We start from the raw sequence: 20,298 nt of genomic DNA, 5'->3' as shown, positions 1-20,298 counted from the left end.
GTCTGCATCCAAGCCATTGCTTTACAACTGCCTTCCCCTGAATTATTTCCTTTGGACCTCATAACCCAGCCATCCTGGCGGGTGGGCAGATAGTTGTACCCTGACTCACAGGAGAGGGAACAGGACACCAAGCTTACTTGTTACAGCCACGTGTCGGTTTGCTTTGCCTTCATCTATCACATCCATGACTTCCTCAGGGCTTGACACAAAGCGCTCGGTGCACCCCTGCAAAAGAGTCGGTTCAGGTTCACCGTTAAAGGACCAGAAAACACCGGTATTTTAAGACAGCTAAACATTTTCCCATTTTTCCCCTAGAGGTGCAGATTGAGAGAAAGGCTCCAGTGTTGATCCCACCATTTTTTCTCCTGCTTCTGGCGTGAATTCTACATGAAAAAGAAGTCTGGGCAAACCTTGGGAAACCCAGAAGTAAACCATAAAAGAAATGCCAGATTTTCCTAGATTTTTAAATACCTGTTCTTACTCAACAGCATGAGTTTCTGTTTCTGAGAAACAGAATAAAGAAAACCAGTGACAGAAAAAGAAATGGATGAAATTTTGCTTTGCCTTCCATTCTAGTCCCCAACTTTAATTAGACACATTCTAGACATAATGCTCTGCTGGGCTTCCCCTAACTACAAAGTATAAGCAATTATCCTCCATATAAAAGCCTCTTCACATGTGAATAATAAATATTTGTTCACTTCTCCAATTCTTACCTTATGTGATTAGACATCTGTGGTATATTTACAGAGATACAACTGGAGAAATTAAATGTCTATTTTTTTTTACCAGATGAATATTAAATGTAAGGAACATGATGAAATACCTCCATACACTTTATAGGTAACGTTGTGAGCATATTACATAATAATTATGATGACAGTGACCGGAGACAAGTCAATTGCATCATCAAGTTTTCCTCATACCTTTACATACGGGACTCTGTTTTTGTCTTCATGAACAGCCAAGTTCGTCTTGGATACTACAGAGATAATAATGATGGCATGCAGAGGAGAGAAGAAAAGTTAAAGACTCAGTATTGGAGGATAAAGAGAAATTGTTACCGAAGACAGGCAAATCTCATGTCTTTGCCATACGCAAGTTTAAGCCTTGGCTGAGAACAAGCAGATAGTGTATAGACAATAAAAGATCTCTGTATTTTCATTAGTTCCTTAAGCAGAAGTGCTGTGAATCCTTTCAGCCTCCCTGGACCTTAGTTACAGAGCAAATAGAGGACAAGCATTCAGGTTACTCACCATCCAATAAGTCCCTGATTTTGTCCAAGTAGATCTCAAAATAGGAAACCTAGTTAAAAACAAATGGAGTTTGAAACAGAAATGCCACACTGTATTTAAAAACTATCACTATTAAAACTCATAGAAGGTCTTTGGCATGTACGGCTAAGAAGAGCAAGAAGAGGGGCCACAAAGTGAAGAGTTGGCCGACCCTCCGGGCTCTCCAGCCTCCTGTCGCGTCAGCCTGCTCTGCGGGCCGCTGCCCAGTGCGGCCACTCTCCGTGCTTGACGGCCTCTGTGGTCTTGACTCGGGTGCTCCTTACATTGTGTGCTGGGCAACCACTCACAGAACGACTCTCCTTTTCACCCTATGTGAGCACCAAGCAAACTTCTAGGTAGGACAACAGTTGCAACAGAAACGTCCTTCACGAGCAACTGTCAAAAATCAGTAGGCCTCTCCTCATGTGTGACACTGACACCCTCACCAGACTGGGATGAAACACTCACATGAAGAAGTAGGGACTGGAATAAGGGCACTTTGCTCAAAGGCAACAGGGAGAGAGCTGCTGATGGTGGCCAGCTTTGGGGAGTCCAGGAAGGGTCCGAACAAAATGTGATTTAATGAAAGACAGACTAGACTGCGAGAGGGAAAGGAAGCCTTCCCATCAATTGTTCTCAAACGCCAGCCCAGAACCACCTGCATCAGCATCATCCATAGCCTTTGTTTAAATTGCAGAGTCATGAACCCTATTGTAGTCCTCCTGAATCAGAATCTCCAGGAACAGGTCCTAGGAATCTGCTTCTAATCCCTGGTTAGTTCTTATGTCAGCTGACATCTGAGAACAGCTTTAACTAGATATGCGATCTTGGGGGTTTAATTCACATGTAACCGAGACGAGAGGCCTCAGTTTTCCCATCTGTCAAATGAAGCCATTTGGACTCGATGATGTCAAAAATTCTGTCTAGGATTCTGCACTTTTTGTCTACACCTGCCTTCTGCCTCTCAGATCAACTTTTCTTTCTCTCATGTTTATGGGTTTTCTTGAAACCTAAACAAAGGAATGGATAAACAAGTTGTTAAGGAAGAAAAAAGGTGCCAAAATAGTTGTAAAGTTGGAGTGTAACTCTACAGGTGAAACCTCACCCCTGCATCCTAGCTCTGAATCAGTTCTACCTCTGGTTGTGGGAAGTGAAGCTTCCCCAACTCAAGGCTAGTCCTCACCAACTCAGCCCCACTTATTACCTTGTCTGTGTCTCAGCCTGGAGCCTAGTGACTTCCCAGTTTCTCTGAGAGCTGGGCTTCAAACTCTGGAACCTGTACCTGGCCATCCTCTCCACGTTGCCTGTCTCCCTAACAACCTGAGCCTGCCTGATCATCTGTCAAACTCCCCAGTCACCAAGCCTCGCACATCACAGACACACCTAGCTGACCTTGGAAAGAATCACTGCTCCTGAAACTTCTTCCTGTGGCTGGAATCCTAGGGTCTGTTTGGCCTCTAATCTTACACATCTCTCATTCAGCCTCCCTGTGGCCAACTCAACCCTGGTTCCAACCCATTCTACTGCATTTCAAGACTACCTGGCTTTCATTAAGACTTCTGCATCTTTGAGGGGCACCTGGGTGGCTCAGTCAGTTAAGTGTCTGACTTTGGCTCATGGTCTCGTGGTCTGTGAGTTCAAACTCCACATCGGGCTTTCTGCTGACAGCTCAGAGCCTGGAGCCTGCTTCAAATTCCGTGTCACCCTCTCTCTGCCCCTCCCTTGCTTGCACTCTGTCTCTGTCTCTCTCTCTCTCTCAAAAATAAATAAACATTAAAGAAGATTTAAAAAAAAAGACTTCTGTATCTTTGAGATGTACACATGTATCCTTATTTCCATAGATTACAGAGAAATTACACTAAAAAGCAGTCATAAATTACATGTCAACAAATACGGCAATTAAAATCCTGTTCACGGGGCGCCTGGGTGGCGCAGTCGGTTAAGCGTCCGACTTCAGCCAGGTCACGATCTCGCGGTCCGTGAGTTCGAGCCCCGCGTCAGGCTCTGGGCTGATGGCTCAGAGCCTGGAGCCTGTTTCCGATTCTGTGTCTCCCTCTCTCTCTGCCCCTCGCCCGTTCATGCTCTGTCTCTCTCTGTCCCAAAAAAAAAAAAAAAAAAAAAATCCTGTTCACATTTAATATCTTCTTTTACCACAGAAGATACTGGTGCTTGAGTGGGGGGAGGGGGAGTGATTTTGTTATTTTTGTCATTGCAAATGCTTTATGAAACCAGGTGGAAGAAAAAGAAATATGCAATTGTTTTGCATTAAGAAATTGCATGTTCAGAAATAATGTTTAAAACCTCTATGGGGCTCACTTTAAGGAACAGATTTTCAATAGTGTTTTAATCAAGCCTCTTTTTCTTGATTAAGCCTGTCACTGCTCAGTTCAAATATGGAACAATCGCTAGCCTTCCCACTTATAATTATGATGTATGAAATAAGTGAGCATAACTACAAATGCAGAACAGAAAGCCAGACTGTAAAATTCAGCCCTGGAGACTTGGGTGTTGTTTCTTCTCTCCTGCTTCATGCTGGGGCTGTTTTTATCTTAATAAGATTCACACTATTTTGAGGGCAGTAATTGGTTTAACATCTTACTCTGGGATTATCCCATAAGAACCCTACAGTAGTTTAAGGTATTTAAATGCAAACAGCCTTAAAGATGTACTAAGCTCCTAAATCTTGATCCCATCAAAGCAACAGGCTTCTGTATCCTTAGATATAAAGAACCCTGGCAAAGAGGAGAAACCAGCATTAGCCAATAAAGGGAGGAAAAAGATTTATAAAGTAAAAAGACTTGCCAGATCTAATTTATAATGGGGCAAACAGTTGTTGCCTTGTTTTTATATAATTTAGGAAAGGCACATAGCCGAAATAAGTAAGATGGAAGTTTAACATAATGGAAAGGTGTTGCACTTGGGATTGGTTAGATCAAGAGTCTAATAACCTGATCTGTAACTGCTGCCAATAACCTGATATGTAACTATGGCCAGCCAGTGCTGTCTTTAAACTTCAGTTTCTTCATCTCTAAAATGATGGGCCTAGGGGTGCCTGGGTGGCTCCGTCGGTTAAGCGTCCGACTTCAGCTCAGGTCATGATCTCGCAGTCCGTGAGTTCAAGCCCTGCGTCAGGCTCTGTGCTGACAGCTCAGAGCCCAGAGCCTGTTTCAGATTCTGTGTCTCCCTCTCTCTCTGACCCTCCCTCGTTCATGCTCTGTCTCTCTCTGTCTCAAAAATAAATAAACGTTTGGGGCGCCTGGGTGGCGCAGTCGGTTAAGCGTCCGACTTCAGCCAGGTCACGGTCTCGCGGTCCGGGAGTTCGAGCCCCGCGTCAGGCTCTGGGCTGATGGCTCGGAGCCTGGAGCCTGTTTCCGATTCTGTGTCTCCCTCTCTCTCTGCCCCTCCCCCGTTCATGCTCTGTCTCTCTCTGTCCCAAAAATAAATAAACGTTGAAAAAAAAAATTAAAAAAAAAAATAAATAAACGTTAAAAAAATTTTTTTTAAATAATGGGCCTAGTACACTAACCCAGCCTTAAAGAATGGTCAGCCTCTTGGCTCATGTCCTCAGCACCAAGTCTTCTTAGAACTGCCTGTGTCTCTTCCTCACCCCCTGTCCACATCGTCCCCAGTCGCCATGGCAGGAACTCAGCCAGCCATGTGTATCCTGGACAACACTAATCAGAGCTGGGGGCAAGCCCTGCTGTAGGCTAGGCCAAGGAGCCCACTCCCTGGGGAATTAGGAATCGGGAATAAGGGATGTGGAACAGGAGCTACCATGGTCCTTCTCCCCTTACCCATGCACCCCCTGAACAAAGATAAAGCAAGCAGACAGAAATGCAGGGACTGTAACAGGGACAGAGTTTCTTTCGGGGGTGATGAAAATGTTCTGGAATTAGTGATCATAATTGTGTAATTTTTGAAATATAGTAAAAACCATTAAATTGTACACTTAAAAAATGAATTTTATGGTGCATGAAATGTATCTCAAGCTTTTTAATTAAAAAAAAAATATTTTAAAGGAAAAGCAGGGTCTGGATTCTTACTTTTCTACAACCCCCAAGCCACATGCCTTCACATTTTGTACCTTATAACAGTTTTCTCTAGTTGCTTAAACAAGTGGCTTTCAATCTCTTGCAAACAAAGGAGCTCCAATGAATATACCCCTAATGCTCAATGTTACGAATTAACAGCTATAGTTAAGAGATTAAAAATTTCTTTCAATTCAAATTTAAGTCAGAGCAGAGGTTCTGGTTTAAAAAAAAAAAAAACAAAAAAACAGGAAGGATAATACCCTTCCCTACTACTTGTCAAAGTGTGCTTCCCAAAACACTATTCTATCATACCCCAAAAGGAGAAAAATATGTCCACCATCAAATACGCAGGAAAATGTAATATACTACATGTCCCCTTTGTAGAATTATACTGCATAATAGCATGTTTAACTTGTGATGAATTTAACATTTTTCAACAAAACATTTTTCCAGCTTATTTGGCCACATAAACCTTTTCCCTGGTAACCCACCTATTAATATGAGGGACCTGGAACATACTTTGGGAAATGCTGTCCTCACCCAATCATAGACACATTCTAGTCACATCTCTAGAAATCTACAGGGTAAGTATAGAATTCAAACAACTATCAAGATGATTCCATCCTAAAGAAGGCTTTTACTTTATCTCAATTATTTCCTCAGTATTAACCTGAACCATTAAATAACTATGGCTTTGCCTATGATGGCACGTCATCTAAAATACATAAAAATCATCTTTTATGTACACAGAAAAAGAAGAAAGCTAAGAAACATGATTTGGGGCTCAGTTTCTTCTCCTTGGACTTAATCAAGGGCACTTACCTTGATATGAAACTCCAGGTTTTCATCCATGGAATAGATGTGGTCAAAGATGTCGTGCGCGATCCTTGGGATGATCCCCATGAGTTGAGGGTCATGTAGCTTCCCCTAGTGAGTGAAAAAACACAAGCACAGGGAGCTAAAGAGTGCTGGGAAACCTGTCTGAGAGAAGGGACCATAGGTGGATGCACGAACAGAACACCGTGGAAGAGGGAACACCCATGCACGTATGTCTGCTCATTTGGAGGGTCCACCTGACAGGCAAACAGACCGTTAAGTTCATGGAAATAGATCAGCATGTTGCTCTTTTTACCAGCAGTGGAGGGCTTGTTCTGTCAAGCCCCAGAAATATTCACTCCTGCTGCCGCTCATGGCAGCAAATGGGTGTATGTGGGTAAGGGTGTGGGTAGAAGGGAGGAGGGCGGGAGGAGGACTGAGATTATAGGGTGACTATCACATCCCAAAGGTGGTTTTTGTTTTGAAATTTTTACAAACTGATCAGAAGGTACAAGTCCAAGTTAATCTGCATTAATAAAACCACCTTGAGAGCTGATAGTTTCTTTTATGTCATCATTGCTCAAAAATTTCTCACCTTATTCTAGAAAAACCTTCAGTATCGCTTCACAAACCAATCAAGAAAAGCCATTTCATCGATTTCATAAAAATCCATAATTCCCAGCCTGAATTGTTCAAGTAATTTTTGGTTCTTTCCTTTCCTTTTCTTCTCTTTTTTTTTTGGGGGGGGGGGCTGTTTCTAATACTTAAATCCACTTGTAATATATTCTCTTATTCTTTTACCCCCCTTTTTTCTCTGAGAGAGGTCTAGCCCTCTCTTCCCATGCAGCCAGCGCCCCTAGGAACCCTCTTCCAACCCTAAGGCGGGGGTGGGGGGGTTGAGGGATATTTTATCTAAGGGGTAATGGGTTAGATGAGTTCTTCTGTGATTTGAACTATTTTACTAAATCCATGTTTAAGATCCAGATTTGCCGCCTCTGAAAACTTTCAAAAAAGATATGCCGTAGTATTTGAAAGCAATTCCTAAAGAAGAGTTCTAGAAGTATTTACAGTGGCAGCCCTAGCAAGGGCTCCCAGAGAGCCTTCCTTACTCCCATGCTCCAAGTTCTATTCTGTTCCATGTTAAACCACCCATCAGTGCACAAACACATAGTCTGCAGGTCTAAAGTAATCGTTGGCAACAGTATTCCCAGAGTTTTTTAGACCTTCAGAAAGTTATAAAACTCTGGGGAAAAAAAAAAACAAAAAAACTGGAACTATAAGAAAATCACAAAACCCGTCTTACTCTTCAGTCTCCCAGGGACACCAACAGCCTTCAGCAACACGATGACTCATATCCTTGTTCCAAATCTCCCTGCCACCTGGAAGACCTGCTTTGTTTTCCTCAATCAGATCTTCTTTATCCTTCAGGGATTCACCACATAGCTCCTCTTTGACAGGTTGACTTTCAAGCCAATATTTGAGTTACCAAAAGCAAGAAGTCACATGGACCCTGGCACTAACTCCAGGCCACAAAGCGCTTTACATTGTGAATCCTCCTTTGCACACCTGATCCCTAACCTTACACTCTCTTGAAAGCAAGAGGAAAGCTGACTTTAGATATATCTGTCCTCTGGCAAAGCTCTCTTACCCGGGAAAATGGGTTCTCTCCTGGAATGCCTTCATCTGCTAAGAATCCTATATCATTTGATATCTTTATATTGCTTTTTGTTTGACTGTACAGTCCCTAAAGGCAAGGTGGCCAGCGCATATGTATTTCTTCCCACTTCTTATGATACTTAGTACGGTGTCTACTGCATAGAATTATTGTAGAATATAAATTAAACAGTATACATAAAGTGTTTAGGGACAATAAATGTTAGCATTATATTATTCAGCTCATATTAGGTTCTCATTAAGCAGTCGTTGGGGTTTATTTGACCTGAAGAGTCTGAAAATATATTTCTATCCCGGACCATTAACATATATCTTAGGAAAATAGCCCCGAATGGCTGAGACACAGAGTTTCTCAAATGTTGGTAATCTTACTTCTCACAGGCCATCATAAACATCAAACACTGGGCCCTGCATGCTCAGGACTATGAAAATTGCTGGCAGAAATGGCCCGGACAGTGAAAGGGGTGCCTGCGTGGCTCAGTAGGTTAAGTGTCTGACTCTTGATTTTGGCTCAGTTTATGATCTCATGGTTCACGGGTTCAAGCCCCATGTGGGGCGCAGCTCTGACAGTGTGAAGCCTGCTTGGGATTCTCTCTCCCTTGCTCTCTGCCCCTTCCCCACTCACACTCCCTAGATAAATAAACAAAAACAAACAAACAAATAATTAAGAAATGACACAAGACAGTGAAAACACAGATCTCTCTCCAATCAAATGTCATGATGCCATTGGGTCAATCCACCTCAGAGAGTCTGAGGAGTGTCCCCCCAGGCTTCCCCAGAACCCTTCAATAATCCATCATAATCCTTTAGCTTCTCCTCAGTGGTTCACAGACAAAGAAGAACGAGTGATAATTCACAAATCATTTATAAATGACTCCAATCTGTTTCTCTAGATACTTTCCCTTTCAAAAGGTTTATCTTCCAATTGATTTCTGGCTCACACAAATATTGACATCCCTTTGTTTGCCTTTGTCAGGGTAAGAACCAAGGAAGAACCAGGGATGAGTCTGCGACACTCCCTGCTGCTTCCCTGAAGCCCGCACCCAAAAACCACATGAGAGGGAAGGACATGTTAATTTGGAGAAGGCATGATAATACCTCCATTCCCATGGTCACGGAAGTGACACTCAAATATAGCAAAGGTTTAGGGGCTGGGATGCTTGATCTAGCTCATAAGCCCAGGAGTGGTGACAGCTGAGGCTTTATGTTCAGTACACTGAGCCTGCCAAGACAGTGTGTGTGTGTGTGTGTGTGTGTGTGTGTGTGTGTGAGACAGAGAGAGAGAGAGAGAGATGTAGTGTGTGGGTGTGAGTGGTGTTGAGAGGGTGTTGATGTGTGTGGTGTATGTATATAAGACGGAGGGGTGCTCAATAAAAGTCTTCACTCTTTCTTCAAATAAAATACACAAACACACACACACAGTAGTCACCTCAGGTGATAAAAGGTGGTAAAAAGCAGAGAGCTATAGAAATTCCGAGAACAGAGAGTCCTTTCCAGCTGTGGTGATATGAGATGGCTTCCCTGAGGGACACCAAATCTTGAGAGATGGAGATCAGGATGGGCAAGAAGCAGGAAGATGAGATGAGAGGAATGCAACAGAGGCATAGGAACTGAGAAACAATAACCCATTAAGAGAGCCATGACAAGTTCAGTTGGCTGGAGGATCAGGGATGGACTTGAGTAGCAAAGGAATGTCCCGCTTCACCATCTTTCTTCTCCCAGAAAACACAAAGCACATTTGTATACTTGTATCCTACATAATCCTCTTCCAAAACTTCTCCCACTTCTGAATGTGGCCTTCTCGGAACATGTGTGAAAGAAGAAACCAGACCCAGGCCACTGGCTGCAGAACAAGACTCCCTTTGTTCTAGCCCCAGTTGCCTTCTCAACCTCCCAAGCAGGATGGTTTCCTGAAACACTTAAGATGGGAAAGCAGGCAGCCCGTCAGCTCACACGAGCACCAATGCACTCGGACAGGCTCATTAAAAATCACTCGGCTGGCTCAGCTCAGCAGTGGGGTGGCCTGCACCATTCCACGGGCTCCCGGTGCCCTTGTGGGCAGAAGGAAAAACAGCGTGTCTCCATCTGTCTAAATCGGTGCTGAAGAGGGACACAAAGCAAGGCACGGGGCCCAGAGAAGCCCTCCCGGGCAACACACACTGAACGAAGGTCCAGCCCTCCCTTCCCCTGGATAGCCAGCACCGCCAGCAGCCCTCCCTCACCCCAGCCCTAGAAGCACCGGCTGCACCTGCCCTGGGCCCAGTGCACCACGGTGCCCTACCAAGCCTGGCATCAGCACTGTCAAGTGTTTCCTATTTTTACTGAAAATCCGCCTTAAATGCTCCATCTTCAGAAGCTAATCTTTCCAATTTTATGTAGGCTTATCTGTTTGTTCTCCTCAATAGAAAGTAATGGAATCACCACTGGATGTCAGACCAAAAATGAGGGGATTAAAATGAAAAACAGCTTTAAAATGTGACAGCTCTGTCCATTCAGGGAGTTAACATCCCCTTCCAAAAGCCTTTGAAAGATCACAATGTATAATTCCGAATACATAAAATCCTTTCAGATGGTGCAAGCCCTGCAGGGTTGTTTTTTTGTTTTTTTTGTTTTTTTTTTTTTTTAATTTAATTGCATTCCAGGGTCCTGGATTTCTTGGTCTCCCACAGTCTCTATGACTTCGGCTCGGGGCTCCTCCTTTCCTCTGTTTTCCTCTAAAGTATCCCCTACCGTCTTTTCAATCTATAATCACCCTACAGAAAGAACTAAACTAAGTGCCTGTGGGGGCAGGGGGATGCTGGGAAAGGGCTCCCATCTGCCCCACCCCGTCCTCCCGTGGACACAAACATGTGATATTCAGAAGTCACAATAAAGAAAAGCAACCCCTTACAATCAACCTGTTAAAACCGACGAGGATGAAAAGGCTACAGAACTTAGGCAGCTATGAGAGGAACCCGCACAGAAGCCAGTTCCCTTTAGGGGGCCATGGGTCCCTCTGGGCCCACAGCAGTGCTGCAGGCCTTGTAAGGTTCACGCTGTGAGACAGAGGGCTCCAGATGCTCTCATCTAACACAACATCTCCGATTTAGGTTTTAAAGAGCTGGGATACCTCTTTGTCATCTCCTCACACCCACCGATTCCCCCCGCACACAACACAAACTAAGATTTTACTCTGGGGACAGGTCTCTCCTTTGATGGTTTACAATTTAAATTTCTGACATTTAGCAAATATCTTGTATTTCCCAAAGATGAATTAATTCGAAAGCCAAAAAGGTCATTCTTGTAAACATTCCCTATGATTGGGGGGTGGGGGGGGGGGGAGTTCTAAATATTGCACTTTTATTGTTGTTTTATATACCATTTGGTAATTTTCCAAAAACCTGGAGACTGATGGATACCATCATGAGATGCTCTCTCTCTCTCTCTCTCTCTCTCTCTCTCTCTCTCTCTCTCTCTCATGCCTTATGAAGGAGCTATTGTCACAGCTACTGGGAAGGCTGGCACTTAGGAAATCTATAACTGCAACTTTTCTGGTGCCTAGAAGGTCAAGGGTCTGGGGCTCAGCAAGAGAGGCAGGCGAGGGGCTGGCCATGCCCGCGTCTCACTGCAGGAGAACATGAGGTGCAAGAAGACAGGGGGCCAAGGCTCAGGTGTCAGGCGACAGTCCTACTCTGTGCAGAAGCAGTGGCAAATAAACCTGATGCCTCCTTTAATCTCTGCAATCTCTGAACCACTGTCCACTGCAAAATGGGTGAACGTAAGTCAACACCACAGAAACGAGATCCCCCAGAGTCCAATGCACACTTGAAATCGGTGTGAGCAGAACATCAGAGCCTCAAGGCTTTTTGCCTCAGGCCTTTGAAATCTCCTCTTCAATAGGAATGATTCATAAGCTAAACCGATTCTGCAGCGTCTGGCCAGCCGGCCAGCTCACTCAGAGACATTCCCAGGAGGGTACCGTACATGAAAATCCTAAGCTTGAAGGATCAAGGATTCATCTTACTCTGCTGCTTGTAAGCTGAATTCCCCAAACTTCCTCTGCACAGTTTCTTGTAACAACCACTCTTCTACCTCTCCTCACCTGTCAGGGGAGCCTTTTAAAGAATTATCCGCCCTGAAGGGCTTACAGGAGTCCGTGGCAAAAAGCAGGAACAGAAGACGCAAAGGGGGCCAATTTTGTCCGCAGACGTGCCTTGTCTGGAACACAGCCTGGAGCCGCAAACCTCCACCGCCAACAATTTACACTGGGGTCACACCTTCGAGAGCTCACAGGGGCAGGTGTGTAAGTTAATGACAGAGGATGCTGCACGTACATTCATACTCTCTTGCAGTGTGCAGGGATGGGGCCAGTGTGGACTGGACAGGGCATGAGGGTATCAATTCAACAACTATTTTATGGAACCCCTCCCAGGTGACAGTCGCTGTTTCACACAGTGGAAATGTCAATAAACAGGCAAACAAGACAATGAAGAGCTCTGCTCCAGTGAAGTTTACACTTTATATTAGGTTGAAATTTCATCCAGTGTCATAGAATCTTCATAAGTAATCTCTATACCCCTACACCCCACGTGGGGCTCGAACCCACAACCCCAAGATCAAGAGTCCCACACTCCACTGACTGAGCCAGCCATGTGCCCCAGGATCTTCAGAATTTTCAACCAGATTTAGAAACTTAGAATTATGTGAAATCATCCCATTTTAAACACTGCCTGCAATTTTAAAATATGTATAGTAATAATAAATTTTTTAAAATGTAAAACACGCTGTATAGTCCAAACAAAAATATACCTGTGGGCTGAATTTGGTCCACAAGCCAACTTCTTTAAGTCTCTGACATACAGTTCTTCTGAGGAGACTCACCTCCCCAGAGTAGCCCCACTCCTTTAAACCCTTAGGGACTTTCGCAACAGACTTTCTCAGTGAGATTAGGGCCACAGGCCCTAGGATACTCACACCACTGTTCAGCTTGTTGATGATTCTTTTCTAATAGAATTTACTACTTCCGTTTTGAGAGAGCTACCAACAAAGGATTTTTTTAAAATTCTGAACTCCTGAGATTTTATTACTCACCATTATTTTAAAACTCCACGGAGACAAAATAAATCGGTCACACGTGACCAGCCCCTTAGCCACCTGCCTTGCATAGCCAAGGGGCCACACGCACCTGAATTTGGCCAGCCACACAGAGGCTGCCATCACAGCATGCTGCAATCTTACCTCCATGGTGTGTGTTTTTCCTGATGAAGTCTGTCCATACGCAAAAATCGTCCCGTTATAACCTTCAAGGACATCTGCAAGCAAGAAAAGAAATTAAAATTAACTCATTACTTTGATCATATGCTAGTGTTGGTTCCATATTTTAAAATTACATTTTCCAAATGGCCCATCTCATTTTTCACACAAACGATGTCTTTCAGCTCCATTTGCATTTTAAGTAGAATTGTGAGATAAAAGCATAAATGAAGGCCTCCACTGTTCCACAAATAAAAAGAAATATACTCACATTCCTACACTACATATTAATGAAAAAGAAGGCAGACACCCTTTCTCCCAGTACCATCAACATTAAAACAGATTATCGAGCAGTACACTCTCTTTTAGTTGAGAGATACTTGAGTTTTCTTCTCTAAGTTGATCTCCTGAGATCAGTCAGAGGAAGAAAAACATTATTAGGGTCCTGAGTCTCTGGAATGAAGTGTAGAATAGAATTTCTTTGCTAAAGATCTGATTTGGGTCAGTTTAAACACTGGCCCAGGCGAGCTTCTTAAGAAGGTTTCTCAGGAAGGCTGCACGGAGCCCCTTCAGAACCGAGCAAGTCCCGAGCCTGGGAGGACAGGCCCCCCCACTCTGTAATCCTGGCCACATGGTGACAATCCAATCAGCCCAGAAACCACCGGGGCCCTGACTCAAAGTTCATGCCTCTGTTATTTCAGTGACTGCTAGCAGCAGGCCGGCCCAGGCCCATCAGCATCAGGAATTTCTTTTAATTACACAATGAGCATACTGTGCAAACCTCCACACAGGGCAGGCCAGCCTCCATTTCGCACAGGGACGAGGGGAGGCGTGCAGACAGAGGCTGCTTTGCACTGCAGATTATCTGTGGGAATTCTTTCAAAGCAGCAGAGGTGATTAAAATATATTTCCCTCAACCCTCCCTCATCCACATCAACATCACCAGAAGGGAAATAGTACATAATTAATATCATTGACCCAACATCTCTACGTAAGAGGAGGAAGTCTCATTCCTGAAAGGACAGTGGGGGCAACAAGAGGAACTCCCTAATGAGGTGTCCTTTTTCAGGGCTATGTACAAAATCATCACTCCAGGCCATCAGCTCCATTTATTTCAGGCCCTAGGTAGGTTGGTTATTTTGTGTTTTGGGCCTCTCTGAATTCTATAATGTCAGTTAATGTTTGTTGTTTGGTTAGCTTTTCTAAAAAATTTTTCAATACACATTTTATTGATCTGAGGTTACTGGAGGGTGAACTGAGATCAGAACAGAAAGTGGGATTTTCCTTTAGGAAGCTAAAAAAAAAAGAGAGAGAGAGAGAGAAAGTAAGCAGATTTTTTTTTTTAATTCTAGAAGCCCTTAAGAGTTTGTGTCAAGCTATATTGAGAGAGAGAGAGAGAGAGAGAGAGAGAGAATGTTCACACATATCAAACTTCTAACTTCTGGTAATGGTTTCCTTGGTAACAGGAGAAGCAGAAACTTAAAGACTACAATGTACGGGCTACAGGTTCAAGCTTCAGTTTTCACAAAAATGTCAACTTGCTCAGAGAAAAGATTCAGGGTGGAAAGCCTTTATAGGACCATGAATGTGATGTGCTTTGAGGGGCACAAGAGGTTACCACCCTGCAGCTGGACTTTTAACATTCTATATTCATGGCATAAACAACTCCAGGCCACTGGAATGCCAGCCATAATCACAGCACTAAAGTTTCTATTTATTAGAAATTAAATCTCTGCCGCTGAACTGCAAGGGCTTCCTTACCTGAAGCCCCCGTGCGGGAAGCACTCTGGGACCTTCCAGCCCAGGCTGTAGGGCAGGGGTGAGGAGGCCGAAGCCAAGTGTCCAGCTCCCTCTGCTCCTCCTAATAGGCCTGCTGGCCACCCTACAGGTGCATACGCTCGCAGGAGGAGGCTCTGGGCAACATCCACACGGTAAAGAAAGCTCAGTTCAGCCTGAGCCCCACTGGCAGAAGAAAGCCCAGCACATGCTTCTGCCTCTGCCAGGAAGCAGTGGGGCCGGGGCACCTGAATTCGGCTCCTCTGGCCGGGGCCCACCCCTCCAACTCCAACCTCCCCAACCAGAAGGTACAATCCTATTAGCTCCTGGTTGGCTGCTGCTCCCCAAAGTCCTGTGGGGTAAAGCCTGGGACATGTAGACGAAAACAAGCACTCATAGAGAGCACTACTTCCTCCAGAGCAGGGAGGTGAGGAGCAACTGAGACCCCACTGGGAGAGTCCTTGACCATTGGTTGTTGCTTTTAAACATGGAGTGCAATTACTGTTGTTATTATTATTTTAAGTAAAATGGAGCACATAAAACCCCATCAAAACAAACTCTGCTTGACCTTTAAAGTACTATATACGATCATGTTAAAATTAATTCATTGTTGGAGAACTATCTCTAGTGTTCAAGGATGAACAGACCTGCTGTCCTCTATCAACGCAATTGTGAATTAAATTTTAAAATTTTAAAAGAAACTTTAAAAGAAAAGGAAAAGCTCTTTGAAAGCAGTGTTCCCTATTTTCTTCCAAACTCCAAGTCTAGGGGGTCAGTTTGTTGACTTAGGCAGGAGGGGAGAGGAGAGGAGAGGCAGAAGGGGAAGGAGAGGAGAGGCAGGAGGGGAAGTGACAGTGCATCTGGGTGCACCCGCCAAGGAAAGCAGAATGGGAGAGCAGGTCTGTGCTCAGCGCCACGCTGAGCCACGCAACCACCCCCACCCGACCCGAGCAGAAACAGCCCACAAAAAGGCACTTTCACCACGTTGAATGACAGTTCCTGGGCCCGAGGAAAGCATTTGTTTCAGAGCCTCTCTCGTAACAGAATGACTATTTCTGTGCGCCAGCCGCAGAGCCAGGAATCAATTCAGCCAGACAGAACCTTGCTTTGTGACAGGCTCTGGCGTGATGTGATCTCAGCTCACACCACAAAGCCAGCGGCACCCACAAGCACACAACACATCCATCCGGCAGCGAAGCAAATCCAAAGAGAGATTCCACTGCAGGTGGGATGAGCCTTCTCACCTCCAGAGAGGAGGGAGGAGAGGAGTGGGATCCTTGAAAATACTTCTTGCCTCTTTTGCCGTAGACTTCAGAAGCCAGTTTTCCGCCCCAAGTTTTTGCTAGTTCTGAGTCCAGACCTTGCTAGAACAGAAGAGTCTGTTCCACTACTGGGTAAGAATTTGAGGAAGATGTAATCATGTAAGTTCCTGAGAAGGTTGTCATGGCCTCCTACCAGCTCCCCATGTGAAATGGTGGCCTGTCAGTGGCCAGGGTCTCTGGCAATATTGGCTGACAGGTAGGTCATCACTGCCTCTGAATCCTAAGGCTCCCGCTGACCAGTCAAGCTACTCAGGTAGGTCGCACGCCCAGAGCACATAGAGGCAGCCCTGCTAAACACTACTGGCAAACCATAACGCTGGGCCCAGCCGATCTGAAAGGAAGGGCACCGTTACATCTTCAGAATGGAAATGCATCTCACTGTTGGAAGACAGGCAGGGCCAACCCAAGGCTCTGGAACCACAATCTCTATTCCTTCCCCCTCTCCCTCCTCCCCTCCCCCCCCTTCTCCCATACCCATTTCTAATCCTGTCCTTCTGCAGTGCTTGGTTAATAGTCCATATGGCCTGATACAAAAGTAACAACTCATAAATTGCTATTAAATGCTCATTATGAGCTCACCAGAAAAGTAGGGACAGGATAGTGTAGAAAAATCCAAGGAAGTCAGACGAGCTCAGGCTTAAGTTCCAGCCCCGCCACCCCCTAACTGACCTGGCCAAGTTATTTGACCTCAACCTCCTCTTTAGTACAACAGGAATAATAATGCTCACACCTCATAAAATTGTTGAGGTTTAAAATACAATAACATATGCAAAGTACATACAGCGTGCCTGACAGATAAGAGTAGCCAAAGAAATCTATTTCTTCTTAAGAGCCACGCATAATAATAATATAGATCTTATAATATCCTGAGCTTAAAACTCTTCAATGAGTCCACATTGCCTGAAGGATAAAGCCCATCCATTTCTACCAAACTCTAATCCAGCCTAACTTTTTAAGTACCATCCCCCAGGTACCCTGCAATACTAAGTTGCCCAAACATGCCATATAATTTCTCTTTATGCTTTTCCTATTCCTTCTGCTTGTACACCTCTGCTATATTCTACAGTCTTCAGGACACAACCTTTCCAAGAAGCCTTCTTTAACTCTCCAATCCTTATCCCCACTCACCAAAGTCAGTCTCAAGTGACTTTTTTCTGTGCTCCCACAGCATTTTGCACACAGCCATCTTAAAGCACGTACTACCCATGGGTATGATGACTATGAATGCCCCTGTCTCTTTCCCTATACTTAAAGCTTCTCACAGACAGTCTTATATATCTTGGTGACTCTAGTCCCTAGCAGTGGTTATACCACATGGTAAATACTTGATATCCTTGCATGAAGGAATGAGTAAAAGAAATAATTAAATGAATGAAGCTAAAGAAACTAGGTCTAGCAAACAAGAAACCACCTTCTCTAGCCCTGGACAGTCTACATTTAGTTAATTTGAAAGGCAATTGCCCAGAATGACTTCTGTAGACTGGGACATAGTTACCCGTACTTTGATAATAGCATCCAGTAACCATGGTTTTTAATTCCTAGGGTCCACAGAAACCTTCCTATTCACCATGTTGGTAATCACAAATCCTATAAGCTCTTCTGGAAGAAACAGAGGAGAATCCTACATACTGTTTCAGACAACATTTTGATTAACAGACACCAGACAAAGATGGGGGTGTGGGAGATACCAGAATTCTACAATCAAATGTTTGAAATATGTTTTTAAAAAACTAGTGAAGTTGAAGGGAATCAAAAACCCAAGAGAGAATAAAGCCAGCCAGTTAAAAGGAGTCTTCCTGATCTCAAAAACATTAAGGGTTCAGAGACACTTGAAAGGAAAGCTCATGGGTCTACTACATTATCATGAATCACGGGGACTGTGGTGACCTTCAGAAGTTATCTGATTGAATTCCTGGCCTCTAGAAAAAGAGGCCCCTACAATACCACCTTCCTTTCCTGATTTCAATAGGCTTTGTCAAGGCAAAAAAGACCTCAGTTATACCTAGTAACCATTCCATGGAGTTCTTTCTCATATATCTTTGTTTTACCTTGATGATGAGGAAACAACATGGCCACTTCCCCTCACACTAGTTTCACTGGATATTTTAAAAAGTTAAATCAGGTCTTCATCATCCCCTAATAACTTCCTTTCAAGGGAGAATAAGGCACTCTTAGCTGTTACAAAATGAGTATGCTCACATCATATTTGTAGTGCCTGAAGAATATCTGTTTATCATATCATGTCAGAGCCTAATTTTACCTAAATGGTTTTCTTTGTGGCTCACCATATACTGGGCCTCAAGTTATCCAATTAGGTCACGTCTTCATGAGAACTTTCTAAGGATTGCCTATTTCTGACATTTCATACCATAAAAAAACCCAAACACTGAAAGAGACTCAACTTCTCTAGTAATGAAGAATGAAAGATGATGATTATTATTTGTTAATCACAGGACTTTTTAAAGATGGAATGCATCCATCTCTAATCAGAACATCAACTCAGAGATGCGTTTAAATTGACCTCATGCTTAGCACAGCATACGGTAAATACTAGTTGGTTCTGATAATGAAAGGGGAGAGAAAAGGAAGTTATGGCTCACATGTGATTAATTTTACTTCCACAAAAATAAGTAAGAGTCTGATAATGGAGAGGAAGGAGGACAGAGTAGGAGCAAACTAGAGCTACACACTCCAGAGAGAGAGAGAAAACAGTTTTAGACAGGAAGAGATGAAAAACAATAGAAGCAGAGAGAAAACAAAAATTACTATCAGATACAGCCCTACAGTAGTAATTCAAGAAGAGCCTAAATTCAGGCACGTTTTTTTTTCTCTTCTGTTTTCTATAATGATCTTACTGTGAAGACCTTCAAAATTAATTGATGTCTGCAACAAGAATGTGAATAACCATACACCTCAGCGAGGAACATACTGACTGACTCTCCCACGCAGGTGCCCAGGGTCAGAACCAATCTAACAGATGTACCCAGGGCTGGCTTGCATGAATTTCAGACAGGTTACTCAGCTCAGCTTCCAAAAACAAGCACATCTTGCATGACAAGGTGGTTTTTGAATTTTGATTTTGCTTTTTACTCTTTAAATCTAGAGCTACCCATAAAGGTGGCAACATCAGCACATTTGGAAGCACAGCTGCCATAGCATTCAGACTAGAAAGTAAAGATTTAAAGATGAAAAGCAAAGAAGCAGGAGATGCCCCTCAGCTCTGTCCAGATGGCGAACTCTCCCAAGGCAAGCTCCAGCCCGCCCGATGTGAAAGGGCAAGGTAGAGCAACGTGTAAATTGGTTAGTCTCCCTGCTGTTAAATCCTTCAGGGCCAAGGCCAGTCCCAGAGAAAAGGGCTGATCTCTAAGACAAATTTAGGCTTCAGGCTATCTATTTGGAGGAACAAATGTTGGTATCTGGGTGGAAAAGTTGAAAGTGGGTTAGACCAAAGTATATTTAAGGAATGCTGAGTAGCAAAAACAGCTCAATAACCAACAAGGTAATGTGATTTTATGATGCTGTAGAGAACTCCTTGATGCCCAAGAATTTTCCATGTTTAAGGCTTCTCCCTGAAGACACAGATGCACAAAATAATTCAGCCAAAAATATACAAATGGAGCATCAGAAATATCTATTTTTGTCTCCTTCAAAGCAGAAAGGAGGCCTTATACCTACAGCAGTACTTTAAAACCTTTACAGAAATAGTGTGACCATAGCTTTTAAGCTTCTAGGTAGCAGAATAACTCTGCCAAAAAGGTGGCAAAAGAAATAAAGACATTTCCTTGGCAAGGAGATATGGAGAGGTTAAAGAACTTGCCTGACATCATAGCAAATCAGGACCAGAGCTCGGGCTATAATTCAGTGTTTCCAATTAGTAGGCCTCTGCTTATAGTCAAGGCACATTGATTCCTAGGCTGCAAATATCACTTAATGTTTTCAATTACTCTGAAAGGCCCAGGAGGAAATAAAGAAATAGCACTTACCTTTGACAATTTGCTTTGCACACGCATTGTAAACCTGCTCTTGGGTCGTGCTGGGAGGCAGCACTCTGTCGAAGACATATGGCTTCCCTTGCTAAAAAAGAAAGACGAAAGGAAAGGGCACACATTAGAAGTTTAGGAATAAAAAGCACTAACAGCAGTTAGACCACAGGCACTAAATCACAAACCCTAT

The 20,298-nt window shown here is 43.8% G+C and overlaps 1 protein-coding gene across 1 annotated transcript in view; it reads right to left on the bottom strand.

Annotated features, from left to right (window-relative positions):
• Positions 1 to 20,298, bottom strand: part of KIF5C (kinesin family member 5C) — a 164,710-nt gene that overhangs the window by 90,453 nt on the left and 53,959 nt on the right. Inside the window, exons 2-7 of the mRNA XM_030326755.1 lie at positions 20,109 to 20,199; positions 13,013 to 13,086; positions 6,128 to 6,232; positions 1,257 to 1,305; positions 927 to 982; positions 138 to 225 (exon numbers count right to left, since the gene is read on the bottom strand). Of these exons, the coding sequence (XP_030182615.1) occupies positions 138 to 225; positions 927 to 982; positions 1,257 to 1,305; positions 6,128 to 6,232; positions 13,013 to 13,086; positions 20,109 to 20,199 (463 nt within the window). The remainder of the gene's footprint in view (positions 1 to 137; positions 226 to 926; positions 983 to 1,256; positions 1,306 to 6,127; positions 6,233 to 13,012; positions 13,087 to 20,108; positions 20,200 to 20,298) is intronic.

The sequence above is a fragment of the Lynx canadensis genome, chromosome C1 (genome assembly GCF_007474595.2).
Source record: "Lynx canadensis isolate LIC74 chromosome C1, mLynCan4.pri.v2, whole genome shotgun sequence".
Taxonomy (NCBI): Eukaryota; Metazoa; Chordata; class Mammalia; order Carnivora; family Felidae; genus Lynx; species Lynx canadensis.
Note: the sequence above shows the minus strand (reverse complement) of the source record. Positions and strands in the feature narration are given on the sequence as shown.